Genomic DNA, 19,073 nt, shown 5'->3' on the forward strand with positions numbered 1-19,073 from the left:
AGTAGCAATAGAAGGATATAACATCTACAGAAGAGACAGGAATGCCTATGGGGGAGGTGTTGCTGTATATATTCAGAGCCATATTCCTGTAAAGCTTAGAAAGAATCTCATGTATAAAGATGTTCAAGTGTTGGGTTTGCAGGTTCACCTGCTTCATCTACAAAGCAGAAGGGCTAGACAATCTGGACCCTCTCTCTCTAAAATTATCAGCCGAAATTGTTGCAACCCCTATTAACCCCTATTACTTGCCTGTTCAACCTCTCTTTCATATTGTCTGAGATCCCCAAAGATTGGAAAGCTGCCCCGGTCATCCCCCTCTTCAAAGGGGAGACACTTTAGTCCTAAACTGCCTTTCTAAGGTCTTCGAAAGCCAAGTTAACAAACAGATCACCGACCATTTCGAATCCCACTGTACCTTCTCCGCTATGCAATCTGGGTTCCGAGCTGGTCATGGGTGCACCTCAGCCACGCTCAAGGTCCTAAACAATATCATAACCGCCATCGATAAGAGACAATACTGTGCAGCTGTATTCATCAACCTGGCCAAGGCTTTCGACTCTGTCAATCACCACATTCTTATCGGCAGACTCATCAGCCTTGGCATCTCAAATGCCTCGCCTGGTTCACCAACTACTTCTCAGACAGAGTTCAGTGTGTCAAATCGGAGGGCCTGTTGTCAAGGACCTCTGGCAGTCTCTATGGGGATGCCACAGGGTTAAATTCTCGGGCCAACTCTTTTCTCTGTATACATCAATGATGTCGCTCTTACTGCTGGTGATTCTCTGATCCACCTCTACGCAGACGACACCATTCTGTATACTTCTGGCCCTTCTTTGGACACTGTGTTAACTAACCTCCAGACGAGCTTCAATGCCATACAACTCTCCTTCCATGGCCTCCAACTGCTCTTAAATGCAAGTAAAACTAAATGCATGCTACTCAACCAATCGCTGCCCGCCTGTCCAACATCACTACTCTGGATGGTTCTGACTTAGAATATGTGGACAACTATAAATGCCTAGGTGTCTGGTTAGACTCTAAACTCTCCTTCCAGACTCACATTAAGCATCTCCAATCCAAAATTAAATCTAGAATCGGCTTCCTATTTCGCAACAAAGCATCCTTCACTCATGCTACCAAACATACCCTCGTAAACCTGACTATCCTGCCGATCCTTGACTTCGGCGATGTCATTTACAAAATATGACACGTTTTGCCACCAAAGCCCCATATACTACCCACCACTGCGACCTGTGTGCTCTCGTTGGCTGGCCCTCGCTTCATATTTGTCGCCAAACCCACTGGCTCCAGGTCATCTATAAGTCTTTGCTAGGTAAAGCCCCGCCTTATCTCAGCTCACTGGTCACCATACCAACACCCACCCGCAGCACGTGCTCCAGCAGGTATATTTCACTGGTCACCCCGAAAGCCAATTCCTCCTTTGGCCGCCTTTCCTTCCAGTTCTCTGCTGCCAATGACTGGAACGAATTGCAAAAATCACTGAAGCTTGAGACCCATACCTCCCTCACTAACTTTAAGCACCAGCTGACAGAGCAGCTCACAGACCACTGCACCTGTGCATAGCCCATCTGTAAATAGCCCATCCAACTACCTCGTCCCCATACTGTTATTTTATTATTATATTTATTATTATTATTTTGCTTATTATTTTGCTCCTTTGCACCCCAGTATCTCTACTTGCACATTCATCTTCTGCACATCTCTCACTCCAGTGTTTAATTGCTAAATTGTAATTATTTCGCAGCTATGGCCTATTTATTGCATTACCTCCCTTATCTTAACTCATTTGCACACACTGTATATAGACATTTTTCTCTATTTTGTTATTGACTGTATTTTTGTTTATTCCATGTGTAACTCTGTGTTGTTGTTTGTGTCGACACTGCGTTGCTTTATCTTGGCCAGGTTGCAGTTGAAAATGAGAACTGGTTCTCAACTAGCCTACCTGGTTGTATAAAGGTGAAATAAATTTTAAAAATAAATAATAAAGCCTCAACTATTGGAGTGCTGCTATAGGCCACCAAGTGCTAACATTCCTTAACTGGATAACATATGTGCAATGCTTGATAATGTGTGTGATGTTAACAGAGAAATCTATTTTCTGGGTGACCTGAATATAGACTGCCTTTCATCAAGCTGTCTGCTCAAGGGAAAGCTGTAACCTGTAACCAGTGCCTGCAATCTGGTTCAGATTATTAATCAACCTACCAGGGTGATTACAAACAGTACAGGAACTATACTTTCACTTTATCATCCACGTGTATTGATCACATTTTTACCAATGCTGCAGAACTCTGCTCCAAAGCTGTATCCATACGCATTGGCTGTACAGTCCATAATACAGTGGCTATATCTAGAAAAGACAAAGTTACAAAGGCTCGGCCTACAATAAGATGTTTTGCACTGATTCCTATGTTGAAAATATTAAAAAATATTTAAAAAATATTTGTTGGTCTGATGTGTGTAATGAGGGGCATCCAGACGCTGCACTTAGTGCATTTATGAAATTGTTTCTTCCTGTTATTAATAAGCATGCACCTATTAAGAAACTGACTGTTAGAACTGTAAAGGCCCCGTGGATTGATGAAGAATTGAAAAGTTGTATGGTTGAGAGTGATGAGGCAAAAGGAGTAGTGACTGCACATCCGATTGGCAAACTTACTGTAAATTGAGAAACGATGTGACAAAAAAATATATATTATGAATAAAAAATAATATTATGAAACCAAGATACATTTTTATAAAGTATGATGGAAAAAATCTTTGGAATAGTTTAAATGGAATTATGGGCAGAAAGACTAAATCAACTCCATCTTTCATTGAATCAGATGGCTCATTTATCACAAAAACCTTTTGTTGACAATTACTTTAATTACTATTTAATTGGCAAAGTAGGCAGATTTAGGAAAGAAATGCCAACAATAAACTGTGAGTCATCATATTCATGCATAAAATACCTAATAATGAATTTTGTAATTTAAGTGTCGGTGAGGTATTGACAATTTAGATAGCAAGCTACTGAGGATGGTAGCAGAGTATATTGCCACTGCAATTTTTCATATCTTTAATCAATCTGGTAAAAAATGAGATTTAAAAAAAAATCCTCAGACCTGGAGGGAAGCCAAAGTCAATCCGCTACCCGAGAATGGTAAAGTATCCTTTGATTCTAACAGCCGACCAATCAGCTTACTGCTGACTCTTAGCAAACGTTACATTTTTATTTGTTTGACCAGATACAATGCTATTTCTCTTTCGGCATGCTTATAGAGAAGGGAACATATGTACTTCACTGACACAAATTACTGATGATTGGTTGAAAGAAATGGGTAATAAGAAGATTGTGGGAGCTGTAATGCAACCTTTGAAATTATTGACCATAACCTGTTATTGAAAAAATGTATGTGTTATGGCTTTTCAACCTCTGCCATATTGTGGATTTAGACCTGTCTATCTAATAGAACACAGAGGATTTTTTCTTTAATGCTTCTCTAATGTTAAACATGTAAAGTGTGGTGTACCGCAGGGGCGCTCTCTTGGCCCTCTACTCTTTTCTATTTTAACTAATGACCAACCACTAGCATTAAAAAAAGCTTGTGCATGTTGATGATTCAACACTATACATTTCAGCAACCACAGTTAGTGAAATCTCTGCAACCCTAAACAAAGAGTTTGAGTTAGTTTTAGAATGGGTGGTCAGTAATAAACTAATCCTGAACATCTCAATAAAAATTGTATTTGGTACAAATCGTTTCCTAAATTCTAGACCTCAGATGAATCTGATCATGCATAATGTGGCTGCTGAGCAGGTTGAGAAGCCTACGTAACTTTGGATTGTAAACTGTCATGGTCGAAACATATTGATTCAATGATTGTAAAGATGGGGAGAGGTCTGTCCATCATAAAGAGATGCTCTGCTTATTTGACACCACACTTCACAAAGCAAGTCCTGCAGTTTCTAGTTTTATCTCATCTTGATTATTGCCCAGTCATATCGGCAGGTGCTTCCACGTAGCCATGGCTCTATGTAATATTATGTGCCTAGTCTGTTCTTGACTTGGGGATTGTGAAGAGACCTTTGGTGGCATGTCTTGTAGGGTATGCATGGGTGTCCGAGCTGTGTGCTAGTAGTTTAAACAGACACCTCGGTGCATTCAGCATGTCAACACGTCTTACAATAACAAGTAGTGATGAATTCAATCTCTCTTCCAATTTGAGCCATGAGAGGTTTACATACATATTATTAATGTTGGCTCTCTTCGTACATTTACGGGCCAGCCGTGCTGCCCTGTTCTAAGCCAATTGTAATTTTCCGAGGTATCTCTTTCTGGCACCTAACCACGAATGAACAGTAGTCCAGGTGCAACAAAACTAGAGCCTGTAGGACCTGCCTTGCTGATAGTGTTGTTAAAAAAGCAGAGGAGGCTTTATTATGGACAGACTTCTTCTCATCTTCACTACTGTTGTATCAACATGTTTTGACCATGACAGTTTACAAACCAGGGTTACTCCAAGCAGTTCAAGTCACCTTAACTTGCTCATTTCCACATTATTCATTGCAAGATTTAGTTGAGGTTTAAGGTTTAGTGAATGATTTGTCACAAATACAATGCTTTTAGTTTTTTAAATATTTAGGTCTAACTTATTCCATGCCACCCATTCTGAAACCAACTGCAGCACTTTGTTAAGTGTTGCAGTGATTTCACTCACTGTAGTAGCTGACGTGTATAGTATTGAGTCATCCGCATACATAGACACACTGGCTTTACTCAAGACCAGTAGCATGTCATTAGTAAAGATTGAAAAAAGTAAGGGGCCTGGACAGCTGCCCTGGGGAATTCCTGATTCTACCTGGATTATGTTGGACAGGCTTCCATTAAAGAAGACCCTCTGTGTTCTGTTAGACAGGTAACTTTTATTCACAATATAGCAAGGGATGTAAAGTCATTACCGATACGTTTTTCCATCAGACGACTATAATAAAACGTCTAATAAAATACCAATACCAAAATAAAAACAAGTACATTTACCCCACCTCATTTATATGCTCGTAAAGGTTATTGCTGATGCATACAAACATTAGAAAGTGGACAGCTTTTTTGTACAGGTACTCAAAGTTACAATTACAACCTGGACAGGAAAAGGTTTACTGCTCAACCAATTGTGAGAAATAGGTGTGTGGTTAGACTGTTTCCCTATATATGGATAAATACATGCTTAATGGTAACAGCTTTCACCAAGCAAGAGGAGAAATATTCTGTCTTAATAAGAAGTTCTTACATTATATTGTATTTGTAAAAGTTTCCTGAAGGACCCCTGAACGTTCTTGGGAGGTTTTGTATCGTTTGTAGTTGGTTGCAGAGGATGTTTTTAGGACATTCTTTGGACATTGTGTCATGGTCCCCCGTTGGTTTTGTCACGTGATGGTCACATGTGTCCCAAACCATTACATGCAAAGTAATTCAATGGTATGGGCGTTTTAATGGTAAACTGTGTAGAAATATTTCATCAATGACAATATGATTACATTTGGCATGATCACTTAGTACTGATTTTCAATAACACCCCACCAGGGATTAGATTTCACAACCTCTGGATTTGGGGGTATATTGATCTTTCTGCTGCGCCACCTACGCTGTAGAATTTCATAAATCCCCTACACATTCATGACCTATAATGCATCTCTGCACACAGCAAAAGAGTGCCGACTGCACTGGTATTTTAGTAATCAGTTAACCTGACTATTCTCTAATCTGACCTATTTCAGAAATTTTAAATTAGGGTTTTCATGTTAGTTGTCTAATATTGGTGGGGCATATTATTCCGTTTTAATGTTATTCCCGAGTCACTGTGATAAACATCATAGTTTTTCTTCAGTGTATTTTTAACAGAGCTGAGAACGCACTTTGAACTGCAAAGTGGAGGAATAGGCCTGCAGCTGAAATCATTAATTGACATGGTGGCGTAGCAGGAAAATCGCAACACTGTGAAGCAAGAGGTTGTGTGTTTGAATCCCATGTGAGTACATGTTAAATAATAATTACTGTATGAATAAACATACACAATGTAATCGTGGGTCAAATATGTAGGTTAAAAGCACTGTGGGTGTCCCAAGCATTGCCAAGATACAAAGAGCTGTGACTGCATCCGTGTTTCACCAATCAGGGCTTTGATGGGCTTGGCAACAAGTAACAAAGGGTGATAGGTAATCAAACTAGGGTGGCCCTGTGTAAAAAAATATATAAAAAAAATGGGCGGGGAGAATGTTTCTTTGCAACCATCAGGTGACATCCCCGGGACAAAGCGGGAAGTCGAAAAAAAACTACCATTTCATAACGACTCATTATTATCTCACAGCTTTAGAGAACGTTCCCATATATCTAATTAAGTCATTAACTAACATTTTCATAGGAATGTTCCTGTGTGTTTTCAATATATCAAATATAACTTACCCAGAACCTGGTTACAATGTTATCAGGACATAACATATTAATGTTCTATACACGTTAAATGACAACGTTGCTCTTCACAGATGAATCCCAGTTTCAACTGTACCGGGCAGATGGAATCATGAGGCAGAGCGGTTTGCTGATGTAAATGTTGTGATCAGAGTGCCCCATGGTGACAGTCAAGTTATGGTATGGACAGGCATAAGCTACAGACAATGAACCCAATTGCATTTTATCGATGGCATTTGAATGCACAGAGATAACGTGACGAGATCCTGAGGCCCATAGTCGTGCCATTCATCCTCCACCATCACCTTATGTTTCAGCATGATAATGCACGGCCCCATTTATGTCTCAAGGATCTGTACACAATTCCTGGAAGCTGAAGATGTCCCAGTTCTTCCATGGCCTGCATACTCACCAGACATGTCACCCATTGAGCATGTTTGGGGTGCTCTGGATCAACGTGTACGACAGCGTGTTCCAGTTCCCGCCAATATCCAGCAACTTCGCACAGCCATTGAAAAGGAGTGGGACAACATTCCACAGGCCACAATCAACAGCCTGATCAGCTCAATGCAAAGGAGATGTGTTGCGCTGCATGAGGCAAATGGTGGTCACACCAGATAACGACTGGTTTTCTGATCCACGACCCTACCTACTTTGTTAAAGGTATCCGTGACCAACAGATGCATACCTGTATTCCCAGTCATGTGAAATCCATAGGTTAGGGCCTAGTACATTTTTTTTCAATTGACCGATTTCCTGATATGAACTGAAACTCAGTCAAATCAGAGAAATGGTTGCATGTTGCATCTCTATTTTTGTTCAGTTTAAATCTGAATGCAGGTATACATTTAAGATATACAACGTGTCCACACCATCACCCACGTGTCCACACCATCACCCACGTGTCCACACCATCACCCACGTGTCCACACCATCACCCACGTGTCCACAAAGTAGTGAACGAGTGCACATTTCAGGAGAAAGGAGGTATTATTGGGACGCAGCCTGTGAATAACAGCCGTCTTACCTTTGACCTCTCCTAGGAGCTCGCTGGCATTCAGTCTGTCCCTCCTGTCTTTCCAGTCCCTGGACAGAAGTGTCTCCGCACAGGTAGACTCTACGGAAGGAGAGAGGAACACGCAAGTCAGTAACTTGGTTCTTCAAACCAGGCACGTGGTATACCCTAAGCAGAATGCAATGGGAACTAATACACTCTGAATCTTTCAATGGGACTTTTTTTGCTTCTCTGAGGCAAGACAAGAATATTGTGATTAGCCTTCATCTCTATGCATCCAGTTTTAAACTTTTCACCCGACATAACCCCTAAGAGGCTTGTGTGTGTGTGTGTGTGTGTCTTGTGTGTTCGTGGATACATGCTGTTGTGTATCTGTGTGCATGAGTCTATCTTCCAGAGAATCCTATCACAGTCGTAAACCCCATGAGGACAGTTTCATTCCTCAGTGAGTTCGGAGAAGTCTAGCAGTCAGGATGGCATTTTTCGCTTCCAGTATTTTTTTTTAAAACAAAAGGCTTTCTAGATGAAAAATGGTTAAGTGGACAATGGCTCATTTGTGAGAATTTATCCTAACAAAAGGACCAGCATACATAAGCATATGAGCATTGTGAATGGCTTAATGTTTGGTTTGAGAGGTTTGTGCGTGTAGGCTATTGTGGTCATGAGGCCCTTGCCGGGGGAACACAACGAACTTAGCATGTGTCTCAAATGGCACCCTATTCCCTATGTGGTTCACCACTTTTGACTGGAGCCCTATGGGCCTTGGTAAACAAAATAAAGAATTGCACTGTATAGGGAATACGGTACCATCTGAGCCATACCGTTATTCAGTCCCATTAAAGCCTAGCATGTTTACACTGGATTATTGTACATAAATTCATGCTGCAACGGATCACATGGGATCAACACGAGCAATGGTCAACATAGGGAGGCAATGGGTGTGTCCCAACTGGTGCCCTATTCCCTACATAGTTCACTCCTTTTGACCGGGGAATTAGGGTGCCATTTGCAGCCCATAACAAACAACGACGGAACGTAAATACAAAAGAGGTTTTCAGAATGTAATTCCAAAAGCCTTTCCCACCCTGTATACTCAAAACGGGGAATTTCCAAGACTGATCCCTAATAACAAGATAGTTGATACAATTTTGCTGTCAAAATCCTGCGTAATTTGTGGATGGTTTGTCAGGCAGGTAGCCTAGTGGTTAGAGCGTTGAGCCAGTAACCGAAAGGTTGCTGGCTCGAATTCCCGAGCTAACAAGGTAAAAATCTGTCGTTCTGTACTCTGAACAAGGCAGTTAACCCACTGTTCCCTGGTAGGCCATCATTGCAAATAAGAATTTGTTCTTAACTGACTTGCCTAGTTAAATAAAAAATTGAATTTAAAAAATCTCAAACTGAAAGTATGCCTAGCTTGATATGTACTGTTTATATTTGGTAGTAATTTTAACTTTTTACAACCAAGGGCAGAGAATGTCTTTCCCTCACTATGAGAGTTAAACACACACAGTCTGCAAGGCTTTGCATAAAGTAGAATTAGAGGGAGGATTTATTGACTCACTTAGGGAATAACATACAATCTAATAATTCTACTCTGCATCCATGCTTCGATGCTGTACGAGGGAAACGTGCGTGTTTGTGTGTGCATACCTGCACTGTAAGACTGTTCTGTAATCTCAACAGTAAAACACTGTAAAATGCACAGTAAAATGCTGTACATGTTGTTTTACAGCATTAATGCTGTAGATAGCACTGTATTATGGGAACAATGCTGGAAAATAATGTTATTAACTAAGAATCCTGTAAAAAAATGACTCTAACACATTATTTTTACAGTAACAGCTTATGCCTACTGTAGATTCAAATGATCAGTATCAGACGCCAACCTCATGCTGTTAGGTGACACATGAAGCTAAGACTATATTTGTAAATATCTTCTTGAAACGGCTGTGAAGTGGAATATTTTCAGCAGCTGGTGGTTCGGAACCTTGACTTGTTTTATAAGTCTTTTTATTGCTAGCCAACGTTGAATTACTGCATGTTTTCTTAGCTAACCTAGCTAGATGGCTAACGTTTGAGATAGCTAGCGCAAGTTGACACAAGCCATTTCAGTCGGCTCTAAATTGCTCGTAAACATCTCGCTGTGAGACCTAGAAAAAAAGAAGATGATAATCGTTGTGATGATAAGCTTTTAGATACACCTTTTAGTGCCACAGAGAATAAATTGAGCGCAGATTCATGACCGTTATGTTTTAACCATTACTACAGAGAAAATGGCTTGTTTCTAGCAGTTCAAAAGATATTACCCATATTATAACTGCTGCAGGGGGGGGGGGGGGGGACGCATTCTACACACGAACCAAGCCATGGCCCGTTAAACTACGCGCAAGCCGCTAAAGTCCATACTAATGACCAGTGCACCGGTGTCGTATTGAGGTACCTGCCGACCTAAGGTGCTTGCCACACTGGGCAGCTGTAACACAGTGTCGCTGGCAGTAGCTAGTAAAATGGCCAATTGTTTATATTATATCTCAAGTAGGAAAACAGCCTACATAATAAATAACTAATGTTGGTAGCCATCTTAAAACACTTATCTCCCTCCCTAGCTTTAAGCACCAACTGTCAGAGCAGCTCACAGATTACTACACCTGTACATAGCCCATCTATAATTTAGCCCAAACAACTACCTCTTTCCCTACTGTATTTATTTTATTTATTTATTTTATTATTATTTTTAATTTTATTTATTTATTTTGCTCCTTTGCACCCCATTATTTTTATTTCTATTTTGCACATTCTTCCACTGCAAATCTACCATTCCAGTGTTTTACTTGCTATATTGTATTTACTTTGCCATCATGGCCTTTTTTGCCTTTACCTCCCTTCTCACCTCATTTGCTCACATTGTATATAGACTTGTTTATACTGTATTATTGACTGTATGTTTGTTTTACTCCATGTGTAACTCTGTGTCGTTGTATCTGTCGAACTGCTTTGCTTTATCTTGGCCAGGTCGCAATTGTAAATGAGAACTTGTTCTCAACTTGCCTACCTGGTTAAATAAAGGTAAAATAAATAAATAAATCAAATCTAGATGTCACCATGATACAGTCTACTGAATGGGGAGCGCGTGAACGGCAACAACACCGGGACACAGTGTCCTCCTGTGATTTGGATCACTCTGCTCTCAGCTGTGCCGACATACGTCATAGTTTTGCAGGCCAGGAGTGTCCGTATGGCCTCTCCTGTTTAATTTAAACAGCACTGTTTCATTAGCTAAACCCTTTACTAATCGAATGCAAACGCTTGGTGGAAAGAAAAGGAAATGTTGTGAGTCTGGTAAAATAAGCTGGGATATTGTGGGATAACACACGACACCAGCTTGATATGTCCCCTGTCTTTTTACCCACAGGGTAACAGCCCAGGTGTGCTCGGTCTCTGATTCTATTATGCATTTTTCTATGCTTGTCCTAGGGGTGAGAAATAGCTGAGAAAATCCGAACTGAGGAGGATTGCTATGGAGACCCATGAGGAGCAGCTGATGCCATGCTGACTTCTCTCACTCCTGGATGCTCTGCTCCTCAAATGGAGTTGCCCCTGATCATAGATCTAGGATTGTACCCAATCCTAATTTCAACTCCCTCTCTCGCTTTGTCTCTCTCCCTCTCCGCCCACACACCCGCACACAATATCTTTTTTAGATTCGCGTTGCAATGATGCTCTCATATGTGTTAACCGTTTATACTTCTATTGTCAAGTCGGTTGTTTACTTTGTTGCTAATGTTGTTGCCAATTTGAATAAACACATTTTTATGTACAAATGTTTTCTTACATTTTACGACTTCAGTAGTGCTGAGCGATTAGTGCTATTTACAGTCGGTTTGGTTTCGGTTCTATTATTAAAACATCATCCCTGATTTCGGTTTAGATTATTTGAGTTGAATGCTGTAACACACAAAAAAAAGTCCTATGATGGCTGCCCATTACTCACTTATTAAGCATCATTTATTCACATTCCTTTAATAAACTATTTCAGTTGTGTACCTAACAGTTGTTTTATTTGATGACTTTATATTTGAATTCCAAGAAATCACATCTCTATATTTTGTAGTTCCTCAAAGTAAATAGGGGATACTTTTATGACTGCTGAATACCAACTATCAATCACTTAGATCATGTATTTTCAGGTAGAGATACCCCTCGAAGCTACAGCTGCTCTCTATATCCCCTCACGATTGTGCAATATTTTGTCACCTCCATAACAGGCGTAAAAAAAAACACAGACCAGGCAAGTAGATGTGCAAAGGATTATGGTCATTGTAGTTAATTACCACATTTGATGCACTAAACTATGTAGAATATTGGCCTGCTGAAAACTACAACTCCCTACTACATCGCCCAGTTCAGGCTGGATCTGATTTATCTTTAGAGAAACTGTGCAATTTGCGCATTGAGCTCACAAGAAGAAGAAAAAACTAAATGGAATTCAAATCATTTAACCGACTTAGGCCAAACAGTTGTTTAAAAACCCAAAATTGTGGTTAATCGCTCAGCACTAGGGAGAATGTCACTGTACGTTTACAGCATTACAGATTTGTGCTGGCAACTCTGGTGCCAGTATAATGCTGTACATTTAAAGGGAGAAGTTTTACAGTGTGTACATTACGTGCACGCGCATGTGTGTGTGACGGTTATCCACGATTTATAACCCTCAAACTGATAAACACATCTGAAAAGAGAAGGAGGAAGGAAGAGCAAGAGGCAGAGGAATGGAGAGGAGAAGAGAGGAAATGGTGTGTTTAACCCTGGATGGGTCTCTATCTCTCCCTCCTTTCTTAACCCTACAGAATGGGGATCAAGTGCTGTTTAGATTGGGGACTGGATAAAAATTCCACACTCACTCTCCTTCTCCTAATAGAGGGGATATTCAAATGATGAACGACTTGTGAACAAGGTCCAGAGAAGTGAGGGAGAAGGGGAAGGATGGAGAAGGGGAGCAGGGGAGAAGAGGAGAAAGAGGAGGAGAAGAAAGAGGAGAATAAGGTGGGAGGAAAGCCCCACGGTGCTTCTATTGGATGCTAAACCACACACACAGACAACGCTGTCATTGTAAATCTGTGGAGCCCAGCCAGCCAGCCAAGTATCAGAGATTGTGTTTGGTGTAAACAGACTTTTTATCACCTGGCTGTCTCAGCGTTGTGCCAAAAGCAAGTGTTTATGGTGTTTAACAGAAACCCCAGGCGTGTAATGGTGTGCGGCAGGCAAGCGTCAACAGTCGTGGAGGGAGGACACTGCCAGGAGTTGAGGAGCCGAGCCTTTACTGTCTACAGTAGCCTAGCATGAGGTCACCACTTGGAAAGAAAATAATGATATCTCTCCTCTCTCTCTCTCTCTTTCCCTTGCTTTCTCTCAAGCACGCACGCGTGCACTCACGCACACACACACTCACGCACGCATGCACACACACTAGCAGTTGTCCTAAACGCTAATTTAAGGTTTTTTCTTTTTTTAATCCTCCCAACAGTTAATGCATGATACCTACAGCAGTGAAGCTTAAATAAGAGAACCATTGAGATCCCCCACCCAAGTCTAAATCAATCAATATACACGAATGAGCAATATCAACTCTTCTTCCAACCCACAGCAAATGGAGTGGGTAGAGCAACGAATTAACAACGTTTGCTCAGCTACCATCTACTGTTAGTCCACTTCTTATTTCAGAGGGCGGATCAGACACATGCACTATACCTAGTTCAGAAGGGGGGGGGGGGATCAGTACTCAATGTTGCACTGCAGTTGGAGAGAAGGAGAGAAAGACAGAGAGCGAGAGGACAGAGAGTGAAGTGAGAGGCAGAGAGACAGAGAGACAGAGATAGAGAGAGAGCAGCTGGCCTGAACAGCTGGCCAGGAGGATTTATGTCGGAGTGAAATAAAACTCAACATATGTCCAAACACAAGAGAGGCCAGAGAGGAAAGGAGAGATCCTCTCTTTAGCACATACAGCACAGCCACTAACATACAGTACACGCACACACACACACACAAGTGCCCCCCCCCCCGGAGATACAACCAAACTTCACACACAGCTCTGTTCTGTCTCACACACACAAGTAGCCTAAGGATTCAAGTAAATGTGTGTACTGAAGCCAGCTAGCCACTACAAGAGCTAAGTGCTGTAAAACCATTAGAGTCTGAGTCAGATGTGTGTTGTGCGTGTTAGCGCCGTGTCCATTACAGAGACACTATTTTCATCTGTCAGATGACACCTGCTCTGCCTCTCTCTCTCTCTTGTTCGAGCTGCCAGCCTACGGGCTCCAGGGTGAAGTTTCTCCTAGGTACAGCTCTAGGGTCAGCTAGGCCTCCCCAATCCTAACCTTAACCATTAGTGGGAAAAAAATACAAAACTGACTCAAGATCAGCATCTTGGGTGAACTTCACCCTGGTCTAAATGTTAGGCCATGGTTGGTGAATGCCTGCAAGCTGCTCCTTTAGAGAGGGTGGATGGGGGCTGGATGAAAAGAGGGTAGCAGCATACTAGCCTCCCTGTATGACCTCATCAACTGACCAGCATCTGACCCACAAGCTTCCACCCTATAGCCATTCTCCACTTCCCCTCTCTTCATGTTCCCTCCCCTGAAGTACGCACTTGAATCCCGTTGGATTAGGTATATGAAGGGAAGTGTAAAAAGGGCCCAGAAGGGTAGAAATGTAGGGAATTGGGACACAGTTTTCTGGTATAAAACGGCTGCTGTGCTTCATCCCGTTGGGTGCGGCTACATTGGCAGATAGAAATGTTTCGTATGGTGCTGACATGAGTCCATAGTCTACACGACCGAGGCAAATCTGTTCTAATACCGTACAGTACATTTCTCACTGAACCTTCTGTAACGTTGAACCCCAGTGAACGAATGTCATCCTGTTCTGGGTAGACCTCGGTTATTCTTGTGACAGTCACGGCAGTCAGTCGTACAGTAGCACAATTATAGTATGAAGAAACGTAATACTAAGCTTTTAACCCTCAACTTATAACCCAGCCTCGACTTATACAGTGGGCTCCAAAATGATTAACAACCTTGATAAAAATGGGTGTCAAGGGTGTCAATCATTTCAGACCCGACTGTATACAAGCAGACGCTTGTATCCTAAGCAACTTACGTGCATACATTGTACGGACGGGTAGTCCTGGGAACGGCTCATAATAATGGCCGGAACGGAGCAGAACCTTCTCCAATGTATTTGATACCGTTCCACTCATTCCACACAAGTCAATGAGCCCGTCCTCCCTAATTAAGGTGCCACCAACCTCCTGTACTACCAACTGAGCTACAGAGGACCAAAGTACTTGCTTATCACACCTGAAGTCTCTCACAATTCAGAGGAAAGAGAACGTCTCACCCCTGTCATGTTTCAGAATACCTCACCCCTCCGCACTCATCCAAAAAGTCCATTGGATTCGGTTTGCACTTTACTCGTGATTTGAGGAAACCCTATCCCCAACACCATGTGAGGCAGAGACACAATAGAAGTGTTGTTGTGGGGGGGGGGCATAGGGTAACAGGAGGTTGGGGTGGGAGTGGTTGGATTCACAGGGGGTAGAAGAGGTGTTGGGGGGGGGGGGGGGTTCTTGCTGGGGTCGACAGCTGAGTGCTTTAGAAAGTGAGAGGCCGACATAGTATGTCTACCCACGGGCCCCCACCTCTGTCGACGCATCCGAACAGGGAGAATCCGAGGGGTTTGGAAAGACATCCGAGGGGCTTGGAAAGACATCCGGACGCACAGAGAGAGAATAGCACACAAGTACGTCACACAAGCAGCTGGTTCATTATATATCATCTGTAATGGGGGGTGATTATGAAACCCTCTCACAGACACTGTTACAGCCTCCCGCTCTTTAAAACAAACTCTGAACCACTATATGTTGTGTATTTTATGCCACATGCTTAATTGGAGGCCTGCTACTCTTTGAAAATTGGGGGATACAAAGTGTCTTTGGTAAAAAAAAAACAGTTGTTTCAAAAACTCCAGGGAGGTGTGTGCGGGACTGGATGAGGTCTATCAAAGAGGACTATATGATCATTTGGCCAACTGCCAAGCCGTGGAAAAGGCTACTGGGCATCCCGTGGCTTGATGTAGTTAAGGCACTCTGCCACAGATCATTACAGCAGAGATCCCTCTTCATTATGGGGAAAGCAGGGAAACAGACGACGAAACAAACTTGGAAAATACACACACTCAAATGTACGTATGCGCGGACACACACACACACACACACCAACACACACAGCGCAAGCTGCCAATCCTATAGAGAAGGGCAAACGCAGTGGCAATGCCAAGCCTCGAGTCAAATACCTTGTATAATTAGCCTACAGGCTTAACCCTTAGCCTGACCTTATTCTCTCTGCACCACCTCTACCTACCACTGTACCACCACTACTACCACCTGCCTGCACCCAAACAAGCACCAACATGCATACACACACAAACACACACTTCACATATTAGAATGTGGGTTCCACAAAGGATCACTGTTCATTCAGACAACACTTACTCTCTGCATTACCCGCCCCCTTACGATGAGGCTGTGTCGCAAATGGCACACTATTCCTTATATTGTCCACTACTTTTAAAACAGAGCCCTATGGACCCTGGACAAAAGTAGTGTACCACATAGGGAATAGGGTGCCCTTTACGACTCGGCCTTAGCGTGTAACCGACAATAGCTACCATGGCCATCAGGTAACACCTAAATGGGGATTTGCTTTATGAGAAAAGAGGATTATGATATGAGAAAATATGATTGGTCTATGAAACATAATGAATCCTAAGTGAGGAAAAGTAACTGCTAGTGACATGACTGGTACAGTTGTAAAGAAATAGAAAGGTACGAGCAAGCGTGACTGAATAGGAGCGGTTAATTATACAGATTGTCAGGCAGGCTAGACGGAATAGTTGCACGCCTCTTTTTAGAGAGGTATTTCCGGATACACTGAAAGACACACACACACACACACGTGTACACAGACTAAGGCTGTCCCCGGCTAAAAAAATATTTGTAGACCGAAATTCGTCTGTTCTTTCGACCAATCATTTGGTCGGCATCTTTAAACGTGTATTTTTTTCCATATATAGACATATATCGATGCATTTTAATAAAATCACCTATATGCATTGAGCTTGTCTGATGCTTTAAGCTTACAAATAAAATAAAAACAAATGTCTCAAGAGGGCGCCAGAGATTTTAACCTGACCCAACTATTCTCCTCCCGCTCCTGCTAGCTTTCACAGATTCTGCCATTACTCTCCTGAAGTTGCCGGTAAAAGGCTACACGAGGAGTCGGCAACCTTTCTCATGTTGAATGCCAATTTATCTTACCATTTCTACCGATCTGCATGCCAGGTAAGGTTTTCATATGCACATTTTCGTAAAACAGTTTCATTGAATTTATAATAACATCTTCATATCTCAAAATCCTTGTCATGTGGTTAATCAAAATTCTATCCAAATCTAAATTAAAATGGTACAAATGAACTTATATTGCTATTGTCAACTATGTAAAAATAGCCTACATTAAGCAAACCAATAAAAAACATTGCAGCCTGCAGGTAGAAAATATCCTGATAAAAATAAATATCCTATGGCTACACATGGCCTGTCTGCAATGAACTTGAAACATTGCATGAACTATTACGTTGGGTCCAGCCCCGAAACTTGCGCTAGCGATCTTGCAACATTGTATAAAATATTCGGGGCCCTCTAGCACCACTAAGCTCTGGACAGACACCTGTAGACTATTTGCGCAAGGGATAAGAAGCAGAGCTTGACTTGGGCAGGACCTCACCGGAGCTGAGTACTGGCACCTCACATTTTTCTACTGCTTGAGCTCCAGTTTCTCTTATAGAATATTAGCTCAAAAGTATTGTGGAGCTCCTGCACCTAAATATAAACAGTACCGGCACCCAAAATAAATGAGTACAGGAACCTACTTCAGTCCAAGTCAGCACTGATAAGAGGCCTATTTTATTACGTTTCCACTGGATCAGAGCATGATCAGAGCCCTTTCATGCTGAAAGGGAGAGAGCTGGAAATATTTTCCAAACACATTGAGGAACTATTGTAACTCTCAATGGATGAAAAAAACATACTTAGTTCCCTTGCTGTTTGAGGTGAAGAAAACATGACTTTGAGAAGCTCCACAGGTCATTAGTGGTGGTGTGTTAAGCCAATCAGAAATACTATCAGATCCCCAAATGGGCAAATTCATACGCCTACATTTGCGCACAGACAAGGTAGCCTATAGGCCTACTTATATGCGTGCGCGTCCTTACTCAACATTGGCAGGAGCGCTCCAAACAAAAGACAATGGCTAAATTGACAAAACCAAATAAACCAAAACTTGTTTCTCACAAGTGAAGCATAGGTTGTGCAATCTGCAAAAAATATGTCCACTCAGACAATGAGATATCCGGGATTGTAACATACTCTGTTTCATGGAGACATGGCTAGTTTGGGAGATGCTGTTGGAGTCCGTACAGCCAACGGGATTTTCAGTGCATCCCGCCGACAGGAACAAACATCCCTCTGGTAAGAAGAAGGGCGGGGGTGTATGTTTCATAATTAACAACTCATGGTGTAATTGTAACAACAACTCAAGTCCTTTTGTTCACCTGACATACAATTCCTTACAATCAAACGCCGACCATATTATCTCCCAAGAGAACTCTCCTTGCTTATCGTCACAGCAGTGTATACCCCCCGCAAGCAGATACCAAGACAGCCATCAAGGAACTTCATTGGACTTTATGCAAATGTGAAACATATATCCTGAGGCTACATTTATTGGAGCTGGGGATTTTAACAAAGCTAATCTGAGAACAAGGCTACATAAATTCTATCAGCATATTGATTGCAGTACACGAGCGAGTAACACACTTGACCAATGCTACTCTAACTTCCGTAGTGCATACAAGGTCCTCCCCCACCCTCCTTTTGGCAAATCTGACCATGACTCCATCTTGTTGCTCCCCTCCTATAGGCAGAAACTAAAACAGGAATCACCCGTGCTTAGGTCTGTCCAATGCTGGTCGGACCAATCGGATTCCACGCTTCAAGATTGCTTCGATCAAGTGGACTGGGATATGTTCCGGGTAGCCTCAGACAATAGCATTGACGTATACACTGACTCGATGAGCGAGTTTATAAGGGAGTGTATAGGAGAGGTTGTACCCACTGTGACTATTAAAACCTTCCCTAACCAGAAAAACTGAAAGCACGTACCACTGGATTTAATCATGGCAAGGTGACTGGAACCATGACCAATTACAAACACAGTAGTTATTCCCTCCATAAGGCAATCAAACAAGCAAAGCATCGGTAAAGAGACAAAGTGGAGTCGCAATTCAACGGCTCAAACACGAGACATATGTGGCAGGGTCTACAAACAATCACGGATTACAAAAAGAAAACTAGCCCCGTCGAGGACATCGACGTCTTGTTTTCAAACAAATTAAAAATCAAAGACTGTGGGCTCTCCTTCTCTGTGGCCGCCATGAGTAAAACATTTAAATGTGTTAACCCTCGCAAG

General features: G+C 42.1%; 1 protein-coding gene across 3 annotated transcripts in view; it reads right to left on the bottom strand.

The window, feature by feature from the left end:
• The window catches only part of LOC109867649 (transcription factor SOX-6), a 172,931-nt gene that overhangs the window by 58,493 nt on the left and 95,365 nt on the right, over window positions 1-19,073 (bottom strand). For all 3 annotated transcript variants that reach the window (XM_031801671.1, XM_031801672.1, XM_031801673.1), the window contains exon 5: window positions 7,504-7,593. In XM_031801671.1, coding sequence (XP_031657531.1) covers window positions 7,504-7,593 — 90 coding nt within the window. The remainder of the gene's footprint in view (window positions 1-7,503; window positions 7,594-19,073) is intronic.

Source organism: Oncorhynchus kisutch, linkage group LG22 (assembly GCF_002021735.2).
Source record: "Oncorhynchus kisutch isolate 150728-3 linkage group LG22, Okis_V2, whole genome shotgun sequence".
Classification (NCBI taxonomy): Eukaryota; Metazoa; Chordata; class Actinopteri; order Salmoniformes; family Salmonidae; genus Oncorhynchus; species Oncorhynchus kisutch.